This window comes from Leptonychotes weddellii, chromosome 13 (assembly GCF_054177405.1).
Source record: "Leptonychotes weddellii isolate Sample4059 chromosome 13, ASM5417740v2, whole genome shotgun sequence".
NCBI lineage: Eukaryota > Metazoa > Chordata > Mammalia > Carnivora > Phocidae > Leptonychotes > Leptonychotes weddellii.
Genome location: NC_138381.1, coordinates 73,273,573 through 73,299,535, shown reverse-complemented (window position 1 = coordinate 73,299,535; position 25,963 = coordinate 73,273,573). Strand labels below are relative to the sequence as shown.

General features: G+C 46.2%; 1 protein-coding gene across 6 annotated transcripts in view; it reads right to left on the bottom strand.

The window, feature by feature from the left end:
* HECTD4 (HECT domain E3 ubiquitin protein ligase 4) overlaps positions 1-25,963 on the bottom strand; it is a 181,973-nt gene that overhangs the window by 28,063 nt on the left and 127,947 nt on the right. For all 6 annotated transcript variants that reach the window (XM_081802187.1, XM_081802188.1, XM_081802189.1 and 3 more), the window contains exons 45-56: positions 20,277-20,380; positions 17,517-17,678; positions 17,255-17,403; positions 16,904-16,983; positions 14,506-14,669; positions 13,619-13,856; positions 12,742-12,878; positions 12,172-12,298; positions 8,728-8,865; positions 6,639-6,775; positions 3,584-3,744; positions 737-918 (exon numbers count right to left, since the gene is read on the bottom strand). In XM_081802187.1, coding sequence (XP_081658313.1) covers positions 737-918; positions 3,584-3,744; positions 6,639-6,775; positions 8,728-8,865; positions 12,172-12,298; positions 12,742-12,878; positions 13,619-13,856; positions 14,506-14,669; positions 16,904-16,983; positions 17,255-17,403; positions 17,517-17,678; positions 20,277-20,380 — 1,779 coding nt within the window. The remainder of the gene's footprint in view (positions 1-736; positions 919-3,583; positions 3,745-6,638; positions 6,776-8,727; positions 8,866-12,171; positions 12,299-12,741; positions 12,879-13,618; positions 13,857-14,505; positions 14,670-16,903; positions 16,984-17,254; positions 17,404-17,516; positions 17,679-20,276; positions 20,381-25,963) is intronic.

Sequence of the window (25,963 nt, the reverse complement as noted above, 5' to 3'; positions counted from 1 at the left end):
CAGATGTTTTGGAGCCTCTAAGTTCTTGGGGGTGGGCCAGGGGACCCCACACACTGAATGGGACCCCACAGCTGGGAGATGCCCGCTAGGCCCTGAGTGCCGTCTGCCCTCTCACCTCTTGCTCCCATTTTAGTTGCTGGGAGGCCAAGGGGAGCAGGCGGAGGCTGAGGTGCTGGGGTGGGGGACACAGAGGGACCCCTCGGTCTTGGGCTGGGCTAAGCAGGTTCATCGCTTAGCATTCGCCAGGGGAGCAAACACACAGCATCGGGCCTCACCAAGGGCCCCAATGTTAGCAGATGCACACAACCTGGCCCACTTAAACAGCTCCACCAGAAATCAATGAACCAGTGAGGTCTGCTGTGGAGGAGCTTGGCAAAAGGAGCATTTTCCTTTCTGAACAATGCCTGCGAGAATGTCTGTAGGAACAGCACAGTGACAGGATTTCCTAAGTGATGCTTAATTTTCTTCGATCCACAATTTGGTAGGGAGGCTCAGTGAGTGCTTAACAGGTCAAGGACTAAACAGGTCATGTAGCATACTTCATTTTTCAAAGTGAGCAAGCACTGCCCAGATCATCGTGACTGTTCAGGGCCGTTTATCTACACGAGCCTGAAGGCCTGTGCCACCCGGAGGGTGAGTCCGTCGCTCCCAGTCTCCTGCCTGGGGGCCGGGCTCGCTCTCAGGGCCACCCCACCCTGAGCTGATGTCGCCAGGGATGGCCAGAAGCCAGGCTCACCTGGGAGGGGAGGAGCCAGGAGCTGACTGGACAGCAGCTGCAGGTGCTCCAGGGTGATGTCCCGGATGGCGGGGATGTGGAAGAGGCGGGTGAACAGGTGCGGCAGCTTCGGGGCGAAGATGTTGAGCAGGGCCACGCGGCAGTAGAGCCTGGCCAGTGCCGCCTCACACCGCAGCAGCTCTCTGCGGGGAAAGCGGGAGGCGCGCTCAGCGCCGGGGCTCGGGCCGGGCCGCAGGCCTCTCTTCCGGCCCCGGGTTCCGCACGCCAGGCTAGCCACTTGGGTCTTAAATAAAAAGTCAGGTTTAAGTATGTTTGGATTTTCTCTACTCACAAATCACTGTGGAAAAAGAAGTGAAAATAGAGGGCCGCACAAAACTTCTACATGGATGTTCACACGAGCATTACTCAGAGCGGCCCCAAACTAGAAACAAGGCAAACGTCCACCCAGCGAGGAATGGTAAATCCACTCAGTGGAATACTAGTCAGCAGTAAGGGATGAAGCACCGAAACCTGCTACATGGATCAACCTTGGAGACCCTGTGCCAAGAAAAGAAGGCTAGACACAGAGGGCCCCACAGCACGTGATTCCATTCACATAGACTGTCTAGAACCAAGCAGATCCATAGAAACGGAACAAAGTTGAGCGAGAGGAGAGAATGGGTACAGCCGTTCTCTTTTGGGTGATGAAAAGGTTTTAAAAGCGATTGTGGTGAGGCTTGTACACCTCTGTAAATATACTAAACGCCACTGACTTACATGCTTTAAATAGGTGAGCTACACGGTACGCGAACTACAGCTCACTAAAGCTCTTCTAAAAAATTCACTGTGAACCCTTTGTGTGTGATGAATTTCTGAAGTAACTGGCATTCGCCTTGAATAACAGCTCATTAGTGACTAAGCAGGTCTCATTTAGAATTGCATCTCTTGGCAAATAATCTAATACTAAGCATTGGGGAGGCTCCCTGTATTTCTTTAGCTAATCACCATTATTAAAAATTCTCCTGGTATTAAACATTTAACTAAAAAGGCAAGTTAGAAGCAGCCCTATTGTCTCTAAAAAGTCGAGGTTTCAAATCCACGTGGAGCCATCAGGGCTCATTCTGTATTGCCTACTGATCTGAATTAAATTTAATGCTGATCTATCATAACTCACATTTAGGCATAACGGTAATTAAAGAAGCCACATAAGACCTGATGAGTTTGTACAGATATGAAGATAAACACAGCTAAGATGCTGCATGTAGGTGGTTTCTTTCTCATCTCCACCAGCCTGTAATATCCTCAGGCTGGACTTTAAAACAAACCACCTCTCCCTACCGGTTTCCTCCCTCCATGGAAGTCCATATGCTAACTACATAGACACAGCTCAGAACGGCCGGGGCAGCAACACAGAGGAGGTCTGAACACAAGCCCTTTCTGACTCCCCACCGCTTCCTCCTCAGATTTCAGGGGCTGCAGTTGGAGTGAGATTATTTTGGGCCTGCCCAGCAGTCCCTGCTCTGTCTCTGCAGACTCAGTGCCTCTGAAGCTACTGCTGAGCCGTCTACCGCTCTAAGTCCTCTCCCAAAGCCACGTGAGCGTGTTAGGCAGAGCGTAACTCTGAGGAAAATCTGTCCTGGGACGAGAAATCCAGGCACTTTATTGATCAAACAAACCCGTGTGGCGTATTTCTTAGTTCTCCTGATACCGAGATCACCGCCGTAATCCTGAGAATAAATGTCCTACATCTACAGCCTGATGGTAACCTTACAAAGCACTTTCTGGCCTTTTCGCTCGGTTGCTAGCAAAAGGGCATTAAGTTACATCCATCAGAGACATTGGCTAAAAATACAACTGACTTATGAAATAAAGCTTTAAAAGCTTTCAAGACTATCATATTGATATTCAACTATATATGTATCTTTTCAACAGATATTTTGAGCTTGCAACATGAGCCAGGTTCCTGATTAGAAATGGGGGGCTCTAGCAAAGAATCAAAGTCTCTGCTTTTAGAAACCTTACAGTCTAGGAGGAGGAGACACAACACAATTAATAAATTAAACCAAACTCACAGGCAAGAACATCAGGTCCTGGAAAGGAAGTAAGATGCAGTGCTATGACAACATGCGGCTTCGCGCTTACTTTAGATGGTGAGGCAAAGCCTCTTTGGAAAGGTGACCTGAGATCCGAATGACAAGAATGAGACCACCATGCAAAGTTCTGAGCAAAGCGCTCCAGGCCGAGGGAAGAGCACCTGCAGAGACACCTCGGAGGACACGAGCGTCGGGTCAGAGAGACGTGGAAAAGCCAGCACTGCTGACGGAGAGTCCATGGAGAAGCAGAGACTCGGGGGCTCAGGGAGGGGTTTCGTGAGGTAGGTTACTCATTTGAATTCTACTCCAAGGGAAATGGAAAGCCACGGCAATTGAACTAGAGGAGAAAGACAATCCACCAAGGGCAGAACGTGCTTCCTTAGAGACCCCCGCCCAGTGCTAGGCACAAACACGCATTCAGGAATGAACACCTTGTTAGCTTAATGGAGAAATGAGCTGGCTGCCCACACCGGGCCTGGACATCTCTCCTGGACTGGCTTTACTCTTTACAACTTTCCACACTCCTCCAGATCTCCAGCCACCCCTCAAGCCCCCCTCTTCCCTGCAGCTCACAGCAGTGTCTGTGGCATAGGCTGGGTGACACCAGATCCCACACGACATTTCTTCCCAACTCCTGCAATTTTGCTGTTACTTTGCTAGCTTCCTTCTAACTCTTAGCTTTGAAGGAAAAGCTTGTCAATGACAAATGGTACATGTGATAAAGACATAATAAGTGAATTTCTGTGATCCGCTAGAAAGAAGGGCTCAATCTTACCTGTGAATTTGAAGGTTGGTATTGTCGAGCGTGACCAGCCCATTGGTGGCCGTCCTCCGGTAGCCTGCCGGGGGCCTTTCCAGCATATCAATAGGATACCAGTATCGGACTAGCACGCCTTCACTTCGGAGGTACGTTTCTACCTGCACTAATTCATTCACCTACAACAGTTAAAGGAAAGGTCTATTTGACTTTTTGGGCACTGACTTTTCCCCTTCAAGTTTTATTTTTTTATTTTTTTTAAAGATTTTATTTATTTATCTGAGAGAGAGAATGGGAGACAGAGAGCATGAGAGGGGAAGGGTCAGAGGGAGAAGCAGACTCCCTGCCGAGCAGGGAGCCCGATGCGGGACTCGATCCCGGGACTCCAGGATCATGACCTGAGCCGAAGGCAGTTGCTTAAGCAACTGAGCCACCCAGGCGCCCTCCCCTTCAAGTTTTAAAATACATCTGTATGTATATATAAAAGTTCTATGGTAATAAATGTTAGTTTCATGTCACGGAGTCTTTAAAAGGTCAAAGACAACTGGTTAGTAATGATAGTGTGTTTAGTTTTTTCATGCTGGTTTTCAAATTTTAACCGTTATGTAATCATGAATTAGAAATTTAAAGACAGGGGCACCTGGGTGGCTTAGTCGGTTAAGCATCCGACTCTAGTTTTGGCTCAGGCCCTGATCTCAGGGTTGTGGGAATGAGCCCTGTGTTGGGCTCCGCGATGGGCGTGAAGCCTGCTTAAGATTCTCTCTCTCCCTCTGGCCCTCCCCGCAACTCTAATTAAAAAAAAAAAAAAAATTGAACAACAGTGCTATATTTCAGTAATAATTCAGTGCATTTTGTTTTATGTTCATTATTTTTATTTTTAAAGATTTTATTTATTTATTTGACAGCGAGAGACACAGCGAGAGAGGGAACACAAGCAGGGGGAGTGGGAGAGGGAGAAGCAGGTTTCCTGCAGAGCAAGGAGCCCAATGCGGGGCTCGATCCCAGGACCCTGGGATCATGACCTGAGCCGAAGGCAGACGCTTAACAACTGAGCCACCCAGGCGCCCCTATGTTCATTGTTTTTATGTTGATAATTTTGTAAAAGCATGGGGCGCCTGGGTGGTTTGGTCAGTTTGGGCGTCCAACTCTTGGTTTTGGCTTGGGTCATGATCTCAAGGTCAAGGGATTGAGCTCCACGTCGGGCTCTGTGCTTAGTGCGGAATCTCTCTCTCTCTCTCTCCTCCTTTCCTCCCACCCCACCCCCCTCTCATGCTCTCTCAAATAAATAAATCTTTTAAAAAATAATAATTTTGGAAAAGCAGGAAATCTAATAGATCCATTTTATTGCAGGAAAATAAAAAGTAAACTCATGCATATACGCTTTGGATTCAAATACAAACGTAATTTTTGTTTAGGGATTAGTACTAAAACATAGAAGAATCAAACTACTTAATAAGAGAATTATTATTATTATTTTTAAAGATTTTATTTATTTGCCAGAGAGAGAGAGCACAAGCAGGGGGAGAGCAGCAAGCAGAGGCAGAAGCAGGCTCCCCGCTGAGGAAGGAGCCTGATGGCGGGTTTGATCCCAGGACCCCGGGACCATGACCTGAGCCGAAGGCAGACGCTTAATTGATTGAGCCCCCCAGGTGTCCCAATAGTAACAGAATTATTTTAACAAAATTTCTGTTTTTCTAATTTATACTTGCACACATTTCCACTGCTGAAAAACACTGTCAGTTATATACTTTCTGATAACCACGTCAGAAGTTTGTATCAGAAGGCAACGGGAGATTAATAGTATTACTAATTGAATTTTATACTTGGACGTTCACCTTAGTAAACCATCAGTCAATAGCCTCTCTTAAAAATTTAATGATTCAGGGAGTGCCTGGGTGGCTCAGTTGGTTGAATGTCCAACTCTTAGTTTCAGCTCAGGTCATGATCTCAGGGTCATTAGATCGAGCTCCACGTCAGGCTCCGTGCTCAGCAAGTAGTTTCCTTGAGATTCTCTCCCTCCTCCCTCTGCCTCTCCCCACTGCTCTTATGTGTGCACTCTCTTTCTCAAATAAATAGATCTTAAAAAAATTTAATGATTCATAATTAAGTTTGGGTGAAATGGAGTCAGTAAAAATGTAAAGCTTTCCATTTCAAAGCATTAATGGTACCTAACATTACCGGTTTCTGTATCTCTATCTAGGTAGATTCTAGCTTATCTACTTGGCCATAGATCCTTTCTCCTCAGAGACTCTTAGGCTTGAACTAGATATTAGTTCATCAGTTTTTCTTGCACGGGAAACTTCTCAAACACCAGCACATGCATGCGACCAAAGAAAGCTTTGGCTTTGCCCGCATGCGTCTTTTGTTCCTTCTTCCCCGCCCATACCCCCCACCCCTGCTGAGAACCCCATGGGTTTAATACACTCGTGTTACATATTGGAAAACAGGCTGAGAGAACCAGCAAGATGATGTGATCAAAATCATAAAACTATTTCTTCGACTTGTGTCTGTAACAGTCATGACAAAGACAGATCATCCATTTACCAAGGACCAGGGGAGAATGTTCCCAGGACTTGGGTAGGAAGAATATAGGGATGGTCTGAACATGGCTGACATAATGCTGGCAGGGGCATCGTGGTCTGAAGGGCTGACAGCCCTGAGGATTAAGAGCTTATCACCATCTATCATCAGCCCTGATCTGGGCCCATGAAAAAACCTCAGGCAAGCCATCTGCTGTGAGCACTTAGCTCACTTTCTCCAACCCTAGTCTGAAGAGTAATCCATCTGCATGACTGCACATTTTTAAAAAAATATTAATTTTTTTAATTTGAGAGAGAGCAAGCATGAGCGCGGGGGTGGGGTGGGGAGGGGAAGGGACAGAGGGAGAAGCAGACTTCACACTGAGCAGGGAGCCCAACATGGGGCTTGATCCCATGACCCTGAGATCGTGACCTGAGCCGAAGGCAGACACTTAACCAACTGAGCCACCCAGGCACCCTGGATGATCACTTTTTTAAGACACATGGAGTCTGGGCATGAAAGTCCCCATGTATATAAAAGGCTGTTTACTCACTGAATCAACATCTAAGACAACTCCATGAAGCCCAAAGGTTTTCAGCATCCCCCGGATGGCGAATTTTGGCAGGGCAGTCCCCACAGTACTGCTGGCCACATTGTTGCTGTCTGGAGAGCGGGTTACTACTGTGAGACCTGAGGAGGGCAAAGGGAGAAGTGTTTTCAGAAGCAAGTACCATTATCATCTGGGGATCCTATATTTTTAGGGCCTAAAATAGCTCTATAGCATCTAACAATACCTCAGTTTAGTTGTAACCAAAAAGGTACAAAGCTCAGTCTTGGAAGATCATACAAAATGTTCTAACAACTCTCATAATAAAAAAACAAATAAGCCACCTAAAAAATTGACAAAGGATTTGAATAAACATTTCTCCAAAGAAAAATGAAGATACACATGAAAAGACGTTCCCTGTCATCAGTCATTAGGTAGACAAGCCCAAGTCACAACGAGACCCCGCTTCACACCCACTAGGATGGCTATAATCTAACCAACCAGACAGTAGTTAAGTGTTGGCAGGGATGTGGAGAAATGGGAAGCGATATACATTTCTGGTGGGAATGTAAAATGCTGCAATCACTTTGGAAAATCATCTGGCAGATCCTCAAAAAGTTCAACTTATCATAGGACCCAGCAATCCCACTCCTACATATCTACCCAAGAGAAAGGAAAACACACATCTACACAAAAAACCTGAACACAAACGTTCACAGCAGCATTACTCATAATAGCCAAAAGTGAAAAACAACCCAAGTGTCCATCATTTGGTGAATGGATTAAAAAATGGGGTATCATCCATACAATGGAGTATTATTTTGCCATAAAAAGGAACCAAGTACTAACACATGCTACAACATGGATGGACCTTGAAAGACTGCCATATGAAAGAGGCCAGACTCAAAGACCCCAGGTTGTAGGATTCCATTTATAGGAAATGTCCAGAAGAGGAAGTCTATAGGGACAAAAAAGTAAATTAATGGGGCTCAAGGGAAGGAGAAATGGGGAATGGTGGAGATACAGGAGTTCTTTTTGGAGGATGAAAATGTTCTGGAATTAGAGGAAATGGTTTGGTGGTTGTACAACTTTGTGAATCTACTAAAAACTGAACTGTATCCTTTAAAAGGGTGGATTTTATGATATGCAAATTATATCTAAAAAAGAAAAAAAAATATATATATATTTTTTAAAAGATTTTATTTATTTATTTGGCAGAGAGAGGGAGAGCACAAGCAGGAGGAGCAGCAGGCAGAGGGAGAGGGAGAAGCAGGCTCCCCGCCGAGCAGGGAGTCCGATGCAGGGCTCGATCCCAGGACCCCGGGATCATGACCTAAGCCGAAGGCAGATGCTTAACCAACTGAGCCACCCAGGCGCCCCAAAAATATATATATTTCTGCCTCTGTCCCTGATGTTCTCGTATTTTTATGAAGGTCTGATAACGAGTGGTTTCCATTTTTCTTTTTTGTGCTTTTCTGTATTTTCATTTCCTTAAAAAATGCAATAGATCTTTAATCAAAAGAATAAACACGTTCTATTAAAATTTTAAAAAGCTGGGCGCCTGGGTGGCTCAGTCGTTAAGCGTCTGCCTTCGGCTCAGGTCACAATCCCAGGGTGCTGGGATCGAGTCCCACATTGGGTTCCCTCCTCGGCGGGAAGCCTGCTCTCCCTCTCCCACTCCCGCTGCTTGTGTTCCTGCTCTTGCTATCTCTGTCTCTGTCAAATAAATAAATAAAATCTTTAAAAAAAAAAAATTTTTAAAAAGCAGAGTGCAACCATACATTCATGGTTCTAGCTCAGCAGCCCCGACCTAAGCTGGGAGGCCTCTCTGGAACCCTCCACCCATGCCCCACTTCTCCCTCTGCACAAGTGCGCAGTCTCACTCTGCGTGTGCCAGTGAGCTCGGGAGGCCACTGGAGGCCAGACGAGCAGGAGGCTTTAGGGCATCACAGAAGAGACGCTGCGAGAGGCCCTGTCACTCCGCGAAAGGAGTCACCTCAGGAAAGCTCACAGATCCTCTGCTCACACTCAAGTGAACACCCAACCTCTCATTCCACAGCAAGCTTCACAGATGAAGTAAGAGGGAAAACAGAACCTTTTCGAACTTTATCGATTGTGAACTTGTTTGCTTCGTCTTTAATGTCTTCAATGGTGGGAAGATACAGGTCTCTTGGGATGCCGCCATTCTCCTCGTAGAGGAATTCAACCGTCTGTCGGGCAATGTCCACCATGCCTAAAAAAAAAATAACTGCACTGGTAACTCTCCGAAGAGTACACGGTCTTCGGATCTGACTCACACGGAGAATGAAGGTAAGAGAATCTTTCAAACACTGCCCATGGGAGTACATAGCCTTTTGGGGAAGGTAATTATGGGGAATCTAGCAAGTTTAAAACACTCAATACCCTACTTGTAGGAACCTCTCAAATTTCTCCCACAGAAACACAAGCACACGTGTGTGAAGATCCAAGAGCGCTCCCTGCAGCACCGCTGGGAGATCCCAAAATGGAAATAAGGAAAGTACTCATCAATAGTGGTTAAAAATCATGGGGCGCTATTATGCAGTTATTTCAGTTGAGTCAAAAGAACCAAGTAGAGGACAAACGGAGGGTAAGAAGTGAGGAAAAGCTTGCTTCTTACTTTGTACATTTTTGCACTACGTGATTTTTACAGCAAACGCATGTTGCTTAAGAGAGACAGAGCTCCACCAACTTCTCCTACCCAGCACTGGAATTGGCTGTGTTCTTCCTTCCCAGAGACAGAACACACCATTAAGTTCACCAGCAACCACCACTATTAATTAATGAACGCAGTCAACAAAGGCCCCTGAAGGGACGGCTCCGTGGGGCGCGCAGGGTGGCGGGGTGCAACGTCTCCACCTGCTGGCGCTGCCGAAGCTCTCACACATGGGGGTGCACAGGTGCACAGGCCAATCGCCCGCACACTCACCTCGCACTCTTATTTGCTGGCCTTGCTGGAGGGAAACGGCACAGCAATTTTCAGAGCGCACTTGAGGAGGAGGAGACTGCAATTAGAGAAGGATGCCTAGAGAAAGAACTGTCAGAACAGACCAGGAATGTGGCCTGATATTGGAAGATTATGGAAAAATCTTTGCAACATTTTCCAAAGGAATGGGGGAGAGGAGAACAAATCCTCCGCTGTCTACGCAGCAGGAATCCGGGAACATGGGGAGGATGCCCAGTTCAACCATGCTCAGCACAGGGGTGGGTTCAGTAACCTTCCTCGGGGACTGGACAGCAGGAGGCTGGTCCACCTCGCAGGGATGGCCCTTTGGGGACCACGAGCCATCCCCCAGCCTCCTTTTCCCCTCTGCCACTGCTACACTGAAGGAGATTATATTCAAAAGGTAAATGCTTTAGGCTTAAATTAATATGGTTCATACGACTGTCACAGCACACGGACGGATCCCAAGAGAATGCCTTGGCAAGAGGCCACATCAGCAGCCGGAGGCACTTCTGGCTGAGTCATCGATCTGCCTCTGGTCCAGGGCCACTTCTGGATGATCAGATTTTCTGCGTGCTGTCTATTCCTTCCCCTAACCAAACTGGGAGCAGAGGAGGAGGCACCCTTGGCCACAGACGCTCAGGATGGCTCAGGCACCAAAGGGTAAAAGAAAAGAAATCCTATTTAAGCAGAACCTATGTTAACACAGCAACCAATGATCATATACAAGGGCTTTTCATCTGCACACTGTAAATTCTTCCCCCCTTTCTTACTCTCTCCAAAGCGGTAAGAGGCACCAGCCCCCCTGAAAACAGCGCTTAATGTTTCACAGTGGAAGCCAGCTGTCACCAAGTCAGCTCCCGATCTCCACTTAAACAGCAGGCTGTCAGAGAAGGCCCGCGAGACTGGCCCGACCTAGCTACACACACACTAGCCTCCCGATCTACCGCACAGCCCCGACCACGTCCCCTGCCGTGACCCACTGGATGTTTCGCTGGCTGGGGGCCCAACGCCTGGGCGGCGCTGGCTGCCTGCAGGGACGGGTTAGTGGATGAATGGATGGCTCAACAGGTGCCACCAGATCGAAGGCCTCCCAACCCCGAAACCAATGCCGCATGGGCGCCTCAAGGCAGGCAGCAGTGCGTCTGGCATTACGCTAAGTGAGAGTCGTTCGAACCCGAGAGAAGGTCTGCTCTGCCCTTCGACAAAGCACACGAAGGCACTTCCTCTCAGATACTGAAAACAGATGGGGAAGAGCAAATTCTCTTTATCTCTGGGATCTACTACATTGAATTATGTGGCTCCTTCGCTTACCGCCTCCCAGTGGCTTCCCATCTTGCAGAGAATAAAATCCAAAGTCCTCACGCACCCAGTACTTGTCCCTGCCCCTAGCCTTGTGTCCTGCTGCCCCTCCCTCGAGCTCTCATCTTCAGCTACACCTGCTTGGCCTTTTGGCTGGTCGCCCAACCACCTGAGTGCACTCCCACCAAGGGCCTTCCTAATGTTGCTCCCTCTGCCCCAAACTCGAGTAGAGAAGAATTACTAATTATCTGCCCCAGAATTGGGTCGGCAGCCGAACCCAGGCTCTGATAAAAGCAGGAAGCAATCCCCCTACGTCACAGGAGGAGGCTATACCCACAGGTTAAGTTTAAACAAGATCATTCCGCTATTGTAGGCCTTAGCTTCGGGGATAGAAAGCTTGAAAGAAAATAAGTAAAAATCAAACCATAGATTTACACATACTCATTCAGTCCTGGTGCCAACATCGGAGAAAAGTAATCACTGGAGATCTGGGACTCAGCATATTAATTGGCCAAAAAACAAACAACTGGTGGGGGCTTTTCTTTTTATTTGGTCCTACTCTCAGAACAAGGCTCAAAGAGGAGCAAGGCTGCTGATATAGGACAAAAATGAAACTTCTTACACCATCCCTGAGGCCACCATGTTTGTGGGGGAAAAGCAGGTGTTTCACAAGATGAAGAAAATCCTCAAAACTGAAATTAGCTACCTGCACTCAAGACTCACTAACAGTCCACTGTCTGGGGTCAAACTTTGCATTATTCTTTGCTAGAGAACCTGCGCTCATGGAAGAAAAATCCCACCCTCCTTGTTACCACAGTGACATCTAGAACTATATTAACTGAACACTTACTCTGTGCTGGGCACTATTCCTAGGAGCTTTACCTGTATTAAAGCACTTGCAAGGTGGTCACCATCACTGATTCCATTTTAAAGGGGAGGAAAGCCCAGAAAGGTTAACTAACTGTCCCAAGGTCAGACAGACAAATAGCACAGCTGTGACTTGAGAGCCCAAATTATTTGACCCCCAGGCCATCCAGCTTCCCAATTCAACCATTTCAGCAGCCCATCAACCCAAACATGGAGTTAAGTTGATAAGCAAAGAAAAGGCTGACAGTGGAAGCCGGAGAGCACAGAGCTCAGGAAAGGACAGGCAGAGGACACGGTTAGGTCTGTCCGGATGTTAGATGAGCCCCTCTTTCCTGATTTACATCTGAGTTCATCTAAGCACAGCTCAAGTCATGAAGTAGCTCCCGAGGACAGGGTAAAGCACCAGACCTAGTTGTAAGGCTCCCTTGATCTGGTCCAGGCCCGACTTTCGCTCTGCCTCATTGCGGAAGCGTCTTCGGATAGTAGGAAACACCTTGGTCTCCCAGGCTTTCACCAGCAGGGCGTAGTGGTCCTCCTGGAAGGAGAAGGCAAAGGCATGAACAGAGAAGGAGCGCCTCATGTGGGCATCAGCCCTTCCCTGACCTACAGCTCTCACCCACTCCAAGGCCAGTAGCAGAATCACATCCTCAGATGCCAGGGCAGGCAACAGCCAGACTGTGGCAAGCCCTTCCTTTCCCTCTGAAGCCAAGTAAGCATGCCACATGGTCCCTGACTTACTGCTGAATCACTAGCAGGGTACTCCATTTCTCCCACACCCAGACTGGTACTGGGCCAAAGAGCCCAGCACGTATTGCCACTGACATGTGGTTTCAAAGATGAATGTTCCAGAGCTACTGTTCAAACACAGTGACATAACTCTAAGTGTCACCATTCCGGCCTTGCACCCTCAAAGCAAAATCATTCCTGGTGGCTTGTCCTGGTCACCAGGGAGCCGCGCGAGTGCTGTGGGCCTCGTACCTGGGGGATGTCGTCATCATCCTCATCATCACTTTCATCGTCTGCGATAGGAGGTGGGTGGGGGTCTGGGCCCGAGGTGATGAAATTCTCATAGCTGAGTTCTACTTTATAATGACAGGAGGTGTCACTGTCATATTCTGTAACAGAGCACAGTGACAGTGAATTCTAAGCAAGAGCAGGCCAGAAAAATCACGAACTTCTCCCCCTTAGACAAACCAGAATCTCTTCTTTCATGTGAAAGACTCCTAGCACTTGGAGGGATTTTGTATCATTAACCTGAATCCTAAAATCGTTTTTATGGATAGAATTCATTCAATTCAGAGAAGAATTTGGAAAGTTCTTCATCAGGAGAGAGAAGTAAGCAGAGTCTTAAAACAGTTTGCAAACCAGGCCAGTTACAGTCTGCACACACCTATAGATCAGGAAGCTTGGTTTTATTCGATTATGAAGTTTTTCAAATAACCAGGAAAGTTTTTTCAGTGCACACCAAATACCCGCCACCTAGATTCCACAATTAGTGTTTTAGTATTCTTTGATGACCTCAGTTTTACAATAATTAACATTTTTAAAATACAGGATTTCACATAAAATTGTGGGGTTTCTAGCAGTCTTATAAAAAGTGGACAGTCTTTCAGGCTTGCATTTCCATGTGGCGACAGTCTGCCGGCACTGAGGAATGGCAGGCTTCCTGGATGTGGGGAGCGTACTTTCTAGTCAGTGAAAGTGCGGTGTCCCATCTCCTGCTCCCCGTTTTCTTTCACCGGGCCCACGCCCCCACAACCAGTGGGCATGAGAGCATGCCCAGGCTGGAGGGGCTTACGAACAGCAGCATGTGCATCCCCAGGAAGCAGTGGGGCCCCGGGAGGCGGCGGCTTACGTTGCTGAGCAGTGGCCACAGCAGCGATGCGGCACGGCGGCCCATGAGTGCCCGGGTCTGACGCGATACTAGTGCCCGCGTCGTTGTCGCTATCAGACGCCATGGCGAAGGGCAGGGCCTCAAAGTTAGCGCTGATCTCCTCTGCCAGATCGGTGCACAGGTCGGCAGCGTTGCGGTGGGCCTGCCCTTCAGCATAAGCGAATGGGCGGGAGCCGAAGTTAGCTCGAGTCTTGGTGTTCTGGGAAGGAAATCAAATAGAGGATTTGAAAGGGGTTACGTTTGTTTATTTATTTAACACTACAAGGTGAATGTCACTCAACGTCAAACCAGAAGAAGGGCCCCAGCTCTGCGAGAGCATGCGCAATGAGGCAGAGGGGCCCGTGCAACTGCGTGCCCTGGCGCGGAGACGGAGATCTGCACAGGCCAGCCCCCTGCCCCCCCCCGCTCCCCCCGCCCCCTCGCCTCACTCTCCCAACCCTATGCTACTCAGACAGCGACTTTTCCTGTTTCCAACACTGTTCCTTTCTGCCTGATGCCACCGCACAAGCTGCTCCCTTCACTGGGGACGTTTTTCTCCTCAGATTCTGCCAAGTTAAGACCAGTTAATAGTCCAGACCTGGCTCAAGCATTGCTTCTTCAAGGTAATGGGGACATGGTCAGATTTGCCTCCATGCAATTGTACTGTGATGGCTAATTTTACTGTCAGTTTGGCTGGCCACAGGATGCCAGACTAAACGTTATTATGGGGTGTGTCTGGGAGGGGGCCTCTGGATGAGATCAGCATTTGAATGGTGGATTCAGGCGAGTAGATTGCCCTCCCCAGCGTGGCTGGGCAACACCCAAATTACTAAGGAGAATTTGTTTTCCTTCCCAGTAAGATAACCTGCCTTCTTCTGAATGTGAACCACAGGCCACATCCCACCAGAGACGTCTTCGAGATACGGGGACAGGCGCTGCCCGCAGTATGTGAAGTATACCCGGCCCTTGGCTGGCTGCCCCGGAGGAGGGGGGGTCCCCTCAGTTCTCTCCCAGCCAATTCCTGCCACATCACCTGCGGCAGAGAAGAGGAAGGAGACATCTGGATTTCCCTTTCACTCATTATTAAATAAACTTCCCAACTGCAACCAGTGTCATGAGGCCACATATCATTGACTATCTTTATGCCACTAGTTATATCTGAAAAAGCTCTGCAGTTACGTACTGTACTTGAGTAAATATAAAGTAACACAACAGAAATCATTTTAAAAAGAGAAGTCAAGCTATTCAGAAGAAAATGCCGAGTTAGTTACCACAATTACACATTAAATTTAGCCTTTATTTTCCTGGCAGCCAAGACAAAGGGAAAACATTGGGTACTTTTTTTTTTTTTTTTAAATAGATACAAGTTTTTCTCTTTTGACACGTGGAAAATTATTTATGGCACAAAGGTAAAAAGGTAGTATTTTCTCAGTACGTTTGTGGAATATTTAGAAATGGTCTTAGTAATATAAAACCCAACCCATAATGTAAGCTAGAGGTACACTGTTAAATCACATTATGTCCCGCCTGCTACTTATATGTATTTAAGGCATTTTTTCGGGAAGCTAAGACAAGCCAAGCTGCTTTACAATGAGGAAGAGAATAGGACAGAGCTCAGAGACCACCTCATCGGCGCTCACATGCTGGCTGCTTCAGGCCCACTGCTCACATACGGAGCCATGTGATTAGTCTCTCACTGTGAACTCTTCAGGAAGTGCATGAAGTTCTACGATTCTGCTTTTGATTACAGAGTTTCCAATGCTTCAGATACCACTAGGATGGGCTTCCCAAAGGCTGGGGACTTATCACTGTTTACCGTGGCATCTCCAGGGCCCAGAAAAGTACCCGGCACATAGGAAATGGCCAGCAAGTATCTACTGATGAGTAGACACTAGAAGTGTTGGTACAGAGGTTGAGATTCTGCTGTAAAAAGTGAGTTCTTGATTCCTACCCAGACACATAGCATGTGTGCTTGAGGTCCAGTACAAAACTTTCTCAAACAGCAAATGTGACCAAACAAAACAAATGAGAAAACAAATGAGAATAAAAACCCTGCCTATGGTTCCCATATGCTCCCCAAATGCTCCTCTGTGCTGAAAACACTTAAGTACTCAGCTGAAATGTCCAAGTTCTGCTCCAGAAAATGAGAAGTAACTGCCAGGAAATTATGTCTAAATCATAATTTGACCATAACTGAAAACACTACACTCCCCGAAATGTGCAGTTTAACAAGCAGCTCCCTGCGGTGCCTGGGTGGCTCAGTCAGTTAAGTGTATGCCTTCGGCTCAGGTCATGATCGCAGGGTCCTGGGATCAAGCCGCACATCGGGCTCCCTGCTCAGCAGACAATCTGTTTCTCCCTTTCTCTCTCCCTCTGCCTCTCCCCTGCTCATGCTCTCTCTCAAATAAATAAAAATAAAAATCTTTAAAAAAAAAACCAAAAAAACAAGCAGCTCCCTAAGTTAAGTGATGGCAAAATTACCCCCAGCCAGCTGTGCGAGGTTGGATGGATGGATGGATGGAGTGACTTATTCTTCCCCATCTGAGCAGCCCAGACCATCTACCATGTAGGACAATTTCAGCTTCCTCAGAAATGATGCTAAGATGTACTGTCTGAAACTAAGTAGCCAACACGTCTGGGGGCTTCTAATGGCAAGAGGACAATGCCTACATTTTGCTCCTCTGCTGGAGTAGGTAGGACTGATCCCAATTCATCTATACAGAGCAAGACACTTATACGGAGGCTAAAAAAAAGAGGGAAAAGGGTGTTTATTGTCATTGTTTTAACTGAATTGACGGTCTATGTGACTGAAACTTCTGGGCAGATGTGCTGAAGCAGGACCAGACGTTTAGGCTCCTGAGAACAAAGTCTACAGCACGTTAGCTACTCCTAACGCATTTTGTGAGTGCCTCAGGGCTAGTGGTAGACCTTTTTTTTTTTTTGAACCTATTTATCTGCTAGATCAATGAAAAGCTGACAAAAGACTAAACTTCAAAGAGAAGCAAAAATCTCAGGTTTTTCTAATGATGCAGAAACAAAAGTGAATGTGATTCCTACCTTACCAAATGGAGGGTCTCAGTGATAATGGCCTCACGAAAGGAACGGTTTGGTGTAAACTAGCAGACAGCAATGACAAGTACTTGGCTTTCACTGAAAGGCAAACTGCCCATTTCTAGTTGCTAAGTTTCTTTACTTTTAACCTATTTAGACAAAATCTGGGAACAAAAGAAATACACAGGCTAAAAAAGAAGCTCCCGCCGCACTCACCAGGAGAGAGAGTCACATCCAAGCGCACGCTCTTCCACTGTAATAAACTGGAGCCATTGTAGTGCACGGCTCGGCCGTTGCTAGGAAAGAAAGCAAAGTCAAAGCCAAGGCTGCCTGGCCAACACAGAGGCAGTTACATAGTGAACAGGCCCAGGGGCTTCAGTAGCACAAGAGGACTTAGAAGGGAAACCCTAAGAGCTATTCTCTTTGCCTAAACTTGAATATATTTCCGACTGGTATTTTGTATTTTTGGAGATTGAGATTATATTATTTTAGTATGAAAACACCCACAAACATCCACACCCACTACTTTTTTTTTTTTTTTTAGTGACAGCAATAGTAGCTACTTACTTATGGAAAAGACAAGTGCCCACTGGATTAGTCCAAGCCCCATCTCGTTTCTCTGCTTCTGTAGCAAAGCCAAAGGAAACGATTGGTCCAGTGTCGTCATCAGTATCTCCATAGGAAACAATTTCAATTTCCCAGTAAAAAGATGGGGCCTGAGGAAACAAAAGAAATGGGCAGGCAATCAGAGGACTCCACTTGGGCCCTTGGAATTTGCTTTTTCTCTCAAAGAGGAAGGAAAGAGGCAAGAGGCCGTGTGATTTCTCACCTGAACGGGTAGTGGTGAGGTGGCATAGATAAATGTGCCCCGGGGCAGACCGCCCCCAGCGCTGGGGTCAGCCAGGAAGGTGACAGAAGTAAGATGCGATGAGAACATGCAGGCTCGGACAGGCGGGAACACTCGCGAGGGGCTCCAAGTGATCTCTTTGGGCTATGGGGAAAAGTGCCTCATTCAACACTTCAAACACAGATCCCTTTACGCTCTCAAAGAAGAAAAATTTTTATCTAGTGGTATTATAATATAGGTACATCTTTTATTTAAGAATATACCTTGTTTTTACAAAGGAAACTGTATTTAAAAAAAGGCAGTCTAGGGGCGCCTGGGTGGCTCAGTTGGCTAAGCGTCTGCCTTTGGCTCAGGTCATGGTCCCAGGTCATGGTCCCAGGGTCCTGGGCTCGAGCCCCGCAATGGGCTCCCTGCTCAGCGGAGAGCCTGCTTCTCCCTCTGCCTCTGCCCCTCCGCTCATGCTCTGTCTCTTGCTTTCTCTCAAATAGATAAAATCTAAAAAAAAAAAAAAAAAAAGGCAGTCTCTATGCCCAGTGTTGCTCTCTAGATCCAATCACTCTTTTAGCTCTTAGAATGGTTCATTCTGGGGAAGCCTGGGTGGCTCAGTCTGCTGAGCATCTGCCTTCGGCTCAGAGCATGATCCTGGGGTCCTAGGTTCGAGTCCCTCATCAGGCTCCTTGCTCAGTAGGGAGCCTGCTTCTCCTCCTCCCTCTGCTGCTTCCCCTGCTTGTGCTCTCTCTGACAAATGAATAAATAAAATCTTTAGAAAAAAAAAGGGGGGGGGGGCGCCTGGGTGGTTCAGGTCATGATCCCAGGGTCCTGGGATCGAGCCCCACGTCGGGCTCCCTGCTCCACGGGAGGCCTGCTTCTCCCTCTCCCACTCCCCCTGCTTGTGTTCCCTCTCGCGCTGTGTCTCTCTCTGTCAAATAAATAAATAAAATCTTTAAAAAAAAAAAAAAAAAGAACGGTTCATTCTGATATTTACCTCTAGTCCTCTATGCTTATAATGCCATTTTTAATATCCCTTTAGGACATCACTTAACTTCTGTGAGGACAAATGAGGCTTTAATTCCTACAGCTCTCCTTCTCCTTACACACATGTAGCACAGGCCCTCACACCCTCATCCTGGCTGTGTAATTACAGACCAAGTTTCAGACCCAGTTCAGTGGTCAGAATTTAAATTCCTGTGACGTACTATTCAGCTCAAAGCTAAGAAGGAGTAATATTACACTTTTTTTAAATTAATTGCTTCATTTTTTCACCTTCATAATTTTTAATAAATCTAATCATAAAGTTCATGCTTCTCTGTCAATAAAAGCATATTTTTTTTAACCCATCAATTCCATTTTTATCCAAAGGACTAAAAGACGCATGTAATGATTAGTTCCAAGGATGTGCATCGCTGCTATGGTACAAACTGGAGATGGTGCAGATGGGCACCAAGAAAAGCCTGAGTGGGGAAACTGAGGCACAAGTGTACGCTGGACTATTAAGTTTCTACTGATTGACATGGAAAGGCATTCATCATCTATGGAGGCAAAAGAGCTGGATGCAAAACAGTATGAACAGCAGAGTTCCGTTGTCATGGAAAAAGTATAGGAATCCATCACGCTGTTATGCTGACAACGCAAAACAGAGATGTTGAGATTTCAGGTCACGTTGTCTTTTATTTATTTTTAATTTTTAATTTTGAAATAGTTTCAAACCTATAGAAAAACTGTAAGAAAATGGCAATTTTTGTACACTCTTACAATTCACCCATTTGAAGTGTATAATTCCAACGGTTTTTAGTATATGCAGCATTGTGCAACCATCACCACCATCAAATTTTAGAGTGTTTCTGTCCCCCTTAAGACTCTCTCTGTTAGCAGTCACTCCTCACTCCCCGCACCCCTGCAGCCTCTGGTAACTACCCATCTGCTTTCTTTCTCTAGATCTGCCTGTTCTGGACACTTCATATAGATGACATCCCATAATACATGGTCTTTTGTGACTGGCTTCTTTCACTTAGCGTATTTTCAGGGTTTATCCATATTGTGGCATGGATCACTACTTCATCACTTTTTTTTCTACTTCATTTTTTAAGGCTGAATAACATTCCATTTTATGGGGATATGCATTCATTTTATGCATCCATTCATCAGGTGATAAACATTTAGGTTGTTTCCACTTCTTGGCCATTACAAATAAGCTGCTAAGAACATTCACAGAGGTACCAATTCTGAACACTTTGCCACTTTTTTTTTTTTAAAGATTTTATTTATTTGACAGAGACACAGCAAGAGAGGGAACGCAAGCAGGGGGAGTGGGAGAGGGAGAAGCAGGGAGCCCGATGCAGGGCTCGATCCCAGGACCCTGGGATCATGACCTGAGCCGAAGGCAGACGCTTAACGACTGAGCCACCCAAAAGTGGCGCCCCAACCACTTTTGCTTTTTAATCACCTCTCAGTCTCTATGCATACTCTTATCATTATAAGATGGACTATAGATCTAAAATTTTCAGCGTTTTTTTCGGTTATTGATAACGTAAGAAATTATTCACAAATTAGTGAGTCTGCTCCTCCGCTGTGATCTTTCATTATTCAGACTGTCAAATCAATGGGCTCCGACATTCAGAGACGAGAGCACGTCAGCACAGAGCGTGCACCTCCAAACGGCTTTGCAAATGCTCCCTCTAGAGGTCCCTCAGGTGCCACCCGGCATTCTTTAACGCAGTGCCAGTGCGCTGCGGATGGGCTCACCTGTCTCCGGTCGGCCTGCAGCGGCGGCGGCGGCGGCCGAGCACAGTCCCGGTAGAGCATCCGCAGCCGCTCACACTGCCCCTCCACAACCGCCAGCCGCTCTCCTGGAGGGGAACACGTCGGACACCAGAATGTTAGTCCCACACCCCCGAGAGCGCTCCAACTCTTCTGGAGTAGGGTCAAAGCAATAAAATGTGTTTCAGAGATCATTCCAATTCTTACAAAAAAGCAAAGAGCCTGAGATATCTTTGTCTACTACACATAGCAGCATAGCAATGTGGTCAAGTGCATGAGCTCTGAAGCTGGGCTTCCCGGATCCAGAATCTGGCTTCCCTACTCGATATTTACCATCTCACTTCCAAGATGGGAGTAGCAAGAGCACCTGTGCCCCACAAGGTCATGAAGAGGAGATGAAGTGACACAAGTGGGGCTTTTAGCTAAGTCCCTGGCACAGGGCAAACAATAAATGGAAGCTATTATTCTCACCATTGAAATTGATTTTTTTTTTTAAAGATTTTATTTATTTGAGATAGAGAGAGAGAGAGAGAGAGCGAGCACAAGCTGGGGTACAGAGGGAGAGGGAGAAGCAGGCTCCCCGCTGAGCAGGGAGCCAGATGCGGGACTTGATCCCAGGAGCCTGGGATCATGACCCGAGCCGAAGGCAGCTGTTTAACCGACTGAGCCACCCAGGCATCCCTGAAATTGATTTTTTTTAAAAGATTTTATTTATTTGACAGAGTGATAGAGCGCACAAGTAGGCAGAGAGGCAGGCAGAGGGAGAAGCAGGCTCTCCGCTGAGCAGGGAGCCCGACGTGGGGCTCGATCCCAGGACCCTGGAATCATGACCTGAGCTGAAGGCAGCCACTTAACTGACTGAGCCACCTAGGCAGACCTTGAAATTGTTTTTTTTTTTTTTTTTAAAGATTTTATTTATTTGAGAGAGAGAATGAGATAGAGCATGAGACGGAGGAGGGTCAGAGGGAGAAGCAGACTCCCTGCCGAGCAGGGAGCCCGATGCGGGACTCGATCCCGGGACTCCAGGATCATGACCTGAGCCGAAGGCAGTCACCCAACCAACTGGGCCACCCCGGTGCCCGAAATTGTTTTTTAAAACATCTACTATCTACTTAACAACTCCTACGAGCAAGGCACAGTGCAAGATGCTGGAGAATACAAAGATATATGAGCTGAAGCTCCCATCCTGGGAGGACAGATGAGATGTGTACGTGCATTTACACGTCCAAGAACGAACGTGGTACAAGGCTGTGGTATGCGATATGATCTAAGCACAAACACTGGCACAGAGGAGGGAGTGAGGACTTCACTCTAGGACCCAGAAAGGCTTCAGAAAGACAGACTTGAGTTAGATCTTAGAAAAGACGGCGTTTCAATAAGCAGAGAATGAAGGGAATTCCAGGTGGTTTGGCAATATGAGAAATGGTCTAGGAGTCAAAAGTCAGAGGTCTTAGGAGTGCCTCAATCAACACACAAAAATCAACTCAAAATGGATCAAAGACCTGAAAAAAACCATACAGCTAAAACTATAAAACTCCTAGAAGAAAATAATGGTGTAAATTTTCATGACTTTGAATTAGGCCTTGGTCTCTTAGATATGACACCAAAAGCATAAGCAACAAAAGAAAAAAGAGAAACTGGACTTCACCAAAATGAAAAACATTTGTGTTTCAAAGGATACTACTGAGGAAGTGAAAACACAACCCACACAATGGGAGAAAAGATTTATGTGCTACCTGATCAGGGACTAGTACAGCTAAAATTATAAAGAACTCTTATAATTAGGGTGTCTAAGTGGCTCAGTCAGTTAAGCGTCTGACTCTTGGTTTTGGCTCAGGTCATGATTTCAGGGTCATGGGGTTGGGCCCCATGTCGGGCTCCACACTGAGCACGGAGTCTGCTTGAGATTCTCTCTCTCTCCCTCTCCCTTTGCCCCTCCCCCTGCTCACAAGCGCACACTCTCTAAATAAATAAATAAATAAAATCCTAGGAAAAAAAAAGAACTATAATTTTTTTAAAGTTTTATTTATTTGAGAGCGAGCATGAGAAGGGGGAGGGTCAGAGGGAGAAGCAGACTCCCCACCGAGCAGGGAGACAGATGTGGGACTTGATCCTGAGACTCCGGGATCATGACCTGAGCCACCCAGGTGGCCCAACTCTTGTAATTTTTTAAAAATATTTATTTGAGAGCGAGAGCATGTTCACGCACAAGCGGGGGCAGGGGCAGAAGGAGAGGGAGAAACAGACTTCCTGCTGAGCTCAATTCCAGAACCCCGAGATCACAACCTGAGCTGAAGGCAGACGTTTAACTGACTGAGCCACAAAGGCACCCAGAACTCTTATAATTTAACAATAAAATGACCACCCAACTAAAATGGGCAAGGGATTCAAATAGACATTTCTCTGAAGAAGGTAAATGGCCATTAAGTACATGAAAAGATGCTCAACATCATTAATCGTTAGGAAAACGCAAATCAAAACCACAAGGAGATACTACTTCACACCTACTAGGATGACTGTAATCAAAAAGACACCACCAGTGCTGGTGAGGACCCCCGTCCACTGCTGGTGGCAATATAAAATGGTGCCACTGCTGTGGAAAACAATTCCTCAAAAAAGCATGCAGTTTCTCAAAAGTTAAACAAGGATTACTATATGACCCGGCCATGCCACTCCTACATATGCCCATGAAAACATATGTCCACATAAGCACTTGTATATGCATATTTACAGGAGCATTATTGATCACTGCCAAAAAGCACAAACAAGTATTCATAAATTCATCAACAAAATGCGGTCTATGCACACAATGGAACAGTACTCAGCCATAACCTGTTATGAAGTACTGAGCCATGCTACAACACGGATGAACCTTGAAAACATTATGCTAAGTGGAAGCAGCCAGACAAAAAAAGGACAACTACTGTAGGATTCCACTGATAGGAAATCCCCAGGATATGTAAATCCAGAGAGACAGAAAGTAGATTGGAGATTCCCAGGAGCTGGGGAGGGAAAATGGGGAGTTATTGTTTAACTAGTACCGGAGGGTTTCTATTTGAGATGATGAAAAAATTCTGGAACTATATAGTGGTGATGACTGCATAATTCTGTGAATATACTAAAACCCAAAGAAGTATACACTTTAAAATGGTGAATTTTATGGTGTTTGAATTATACCTGAATTAAAAAAAAAAAAGGTCTTAGGAGAAATAAAATGTAGTCCAATAAAAGTAAAGCACAGAGCTTGCCTGGATAGTGAGAAATTTATTGACCTATACCACGTCTAGAGACGCCTAGACACTTAATACAACCCAATGACATGGACTAGAAGGCAACAGGGAAGAGGAGGCCAAGATAAAACAGACTCAAAGTGAAGGCAGGAGCCAGGCCAGGCCATGCCATGAGGTATATGCCCCCTGTCCTTTCTTTACACCTGGGGTCGGGCCCAAGCCCAGTGGACAAATCAAAGAGGAAACTATTCAGTTACAGGATTCACGGAATCCAGTATATAAATGTAAACTAACTAGTCATAAAGAGCCTAGCTAGCTTGGAGAAACACTTTCCAATTATTTTTTTTAAATTAAAACCTTATTCCAGAGGGGGAGACGAACCATGAGAGACGATGGACTCTGAAAAACAAACTGAAGGTTCTAGAGGGGCAGGGGGTGGGAGGATGGGTTAGCCTGGTGATGGGTATTGAGGAGGGCACGTACTAAATAGAGCACTGGGTGTTATGCGCAAACAATGAATCATGGAACACTACATCAAAAACTAAGGATGTAATGTATGGTGATTAACATAATAAAAAATTATTTTAAAAAAACCAAACCTTATTCCGAGAGAACGTATACACGGAATACTGGATGATCCAGGGAGTAACGTGTGCAACAGTGTCCTTACAATCAAGCAGTAACCAGGGTCAGGAGAGATTTCTATGGGATTGGCTGGAATCATACTGAATTAGGGAATAGCAATTCTTAGGGGTTAGAACGGGGGCTACCTGGCAGAGGTGAAGCATATCTGCCGTGAGGTAGGCTTAACACAAGAGGGGATTTTACAGTACCTAGTGTGAGAGGAATACGTTCCTAACTGACCGTCCTCTGGCCAGAGCACCAAGTAGTGGCCGGGACCAGCTATGAACTCACTCCAGTCTGTAACTGACAACCCCACAGTAGTAACTATGCTTAGGGAAGCGAGCATCTCGGGGACAGCACCACGCTCTTGACAACCACTCAAAGCAGGGCTTCAGGAAGCTAACTATGATGACAACGTGGAAAGACAAGGTGCACAAAGGAAAGGTTTGGAGAATAATGCAGATGTCTAAACACAAAAGAAAAAGCACCTGACATATGAAGCTGGTAGTAGAAATGGGCAGGAAAGGGATAAATTTCAGGAGCATTTCAAAGGAAGAATAGAACATGGCAAATGATTGGATGTGGAAGAATAGGAAGGAGATGTTTGTCATATTTAACTCAGTATCTGAGAGTCAAAAATAGTCTGAGTCCAACCTAAAACAAGGAAGTCAGAAAGGAGAGCTGACTTGAGAGGAAAGAACGACTTTAGTTTTAAGTGTGGGGTATTCATGAGGCTGGGGGTCCTAAGAGAAAGGGCTGAGAGGCCTGGCTAGCCAGTGAGGGACTACCCATAGAAGCAGCCATGGAAAGCACAGGGGAGGGCAGATAAGCAAAGAAGGTGGGTTGGCAAAGCTTAGAGCAGTTTCTCCAAGTGAGGTCTGGGCCCGTCCTAGCACAACGGCCCAGGCTCACCTTCAAGTGATGATTCTGACTTTTGGGTGGAGTTTGGAAAGCATTTTGTTATTTTATTTTTTTAAGATTTTATTTATTTATTCATTTGACACAGAGAGAGCACAAGCAGGGGGAGCAGCGGAGGGAGAGGGAGAAGCAGACTCTCCGCCAAGCAGGGAGCCCAATGAGGGACTCAATCCCAGGATCCTGAGATCAGGACCCGAGCCGAAGGCAGTCGCTTAACTGACTGAGCCACCCAGGCGTCCCTAGAAAGCATTTTTAACATGCTTCTGAGGGAGTCTTATGAACTTTCAAAGTTTGAGAAGAACCTCTGGCTCAGGGAATGTGTATATTTAGAAAGTAGGGAGTCGAAGAAACATTTGGACCGGAGAGGTTCTAACTTCTGTAAGAACATCAAGCTGGGAATTTTTTTTTGGTTTTTATGTGCCTTTTTTTCAGTATTAAAATCTGTTTCCTGGGGCACCTGGGTGGCTCAGATGGTTGGGCGTCTGCCTTCGGCTCAGGTCATGATCCCAGAGTCCTGGGATCAAGTCCCGCATCGGGCTCCCTGCTCAGCGGGGAGCCTTCTTCTCCCTCTGCCTCTCTCTCTCTCTCTCTATCTCTCATGAATAAATTAATAAAATCTTTAAAAAAAAAATCTGTTTCCTATGCTACTTCAACCAAGGGATCCAGTGAATTTCGCAGAAATATTTCTTCATGGGAAAAAACTCTTTGGTGTAGTGCTATCTTCTTAGACCAAATGGAATTAGGTATTCTTTTCCCTGGATTAGAGAAGCTATAAAATTGAGCTAGGAGTAAGTCAACGATATAATGGCCCAGTTTCTGCTTAATTCATCACAGAAGTAAAATAATGGAAGAAATTCATTGAATTATTTTTTTTCATTTTAGAGACTCAAATGTATTTTT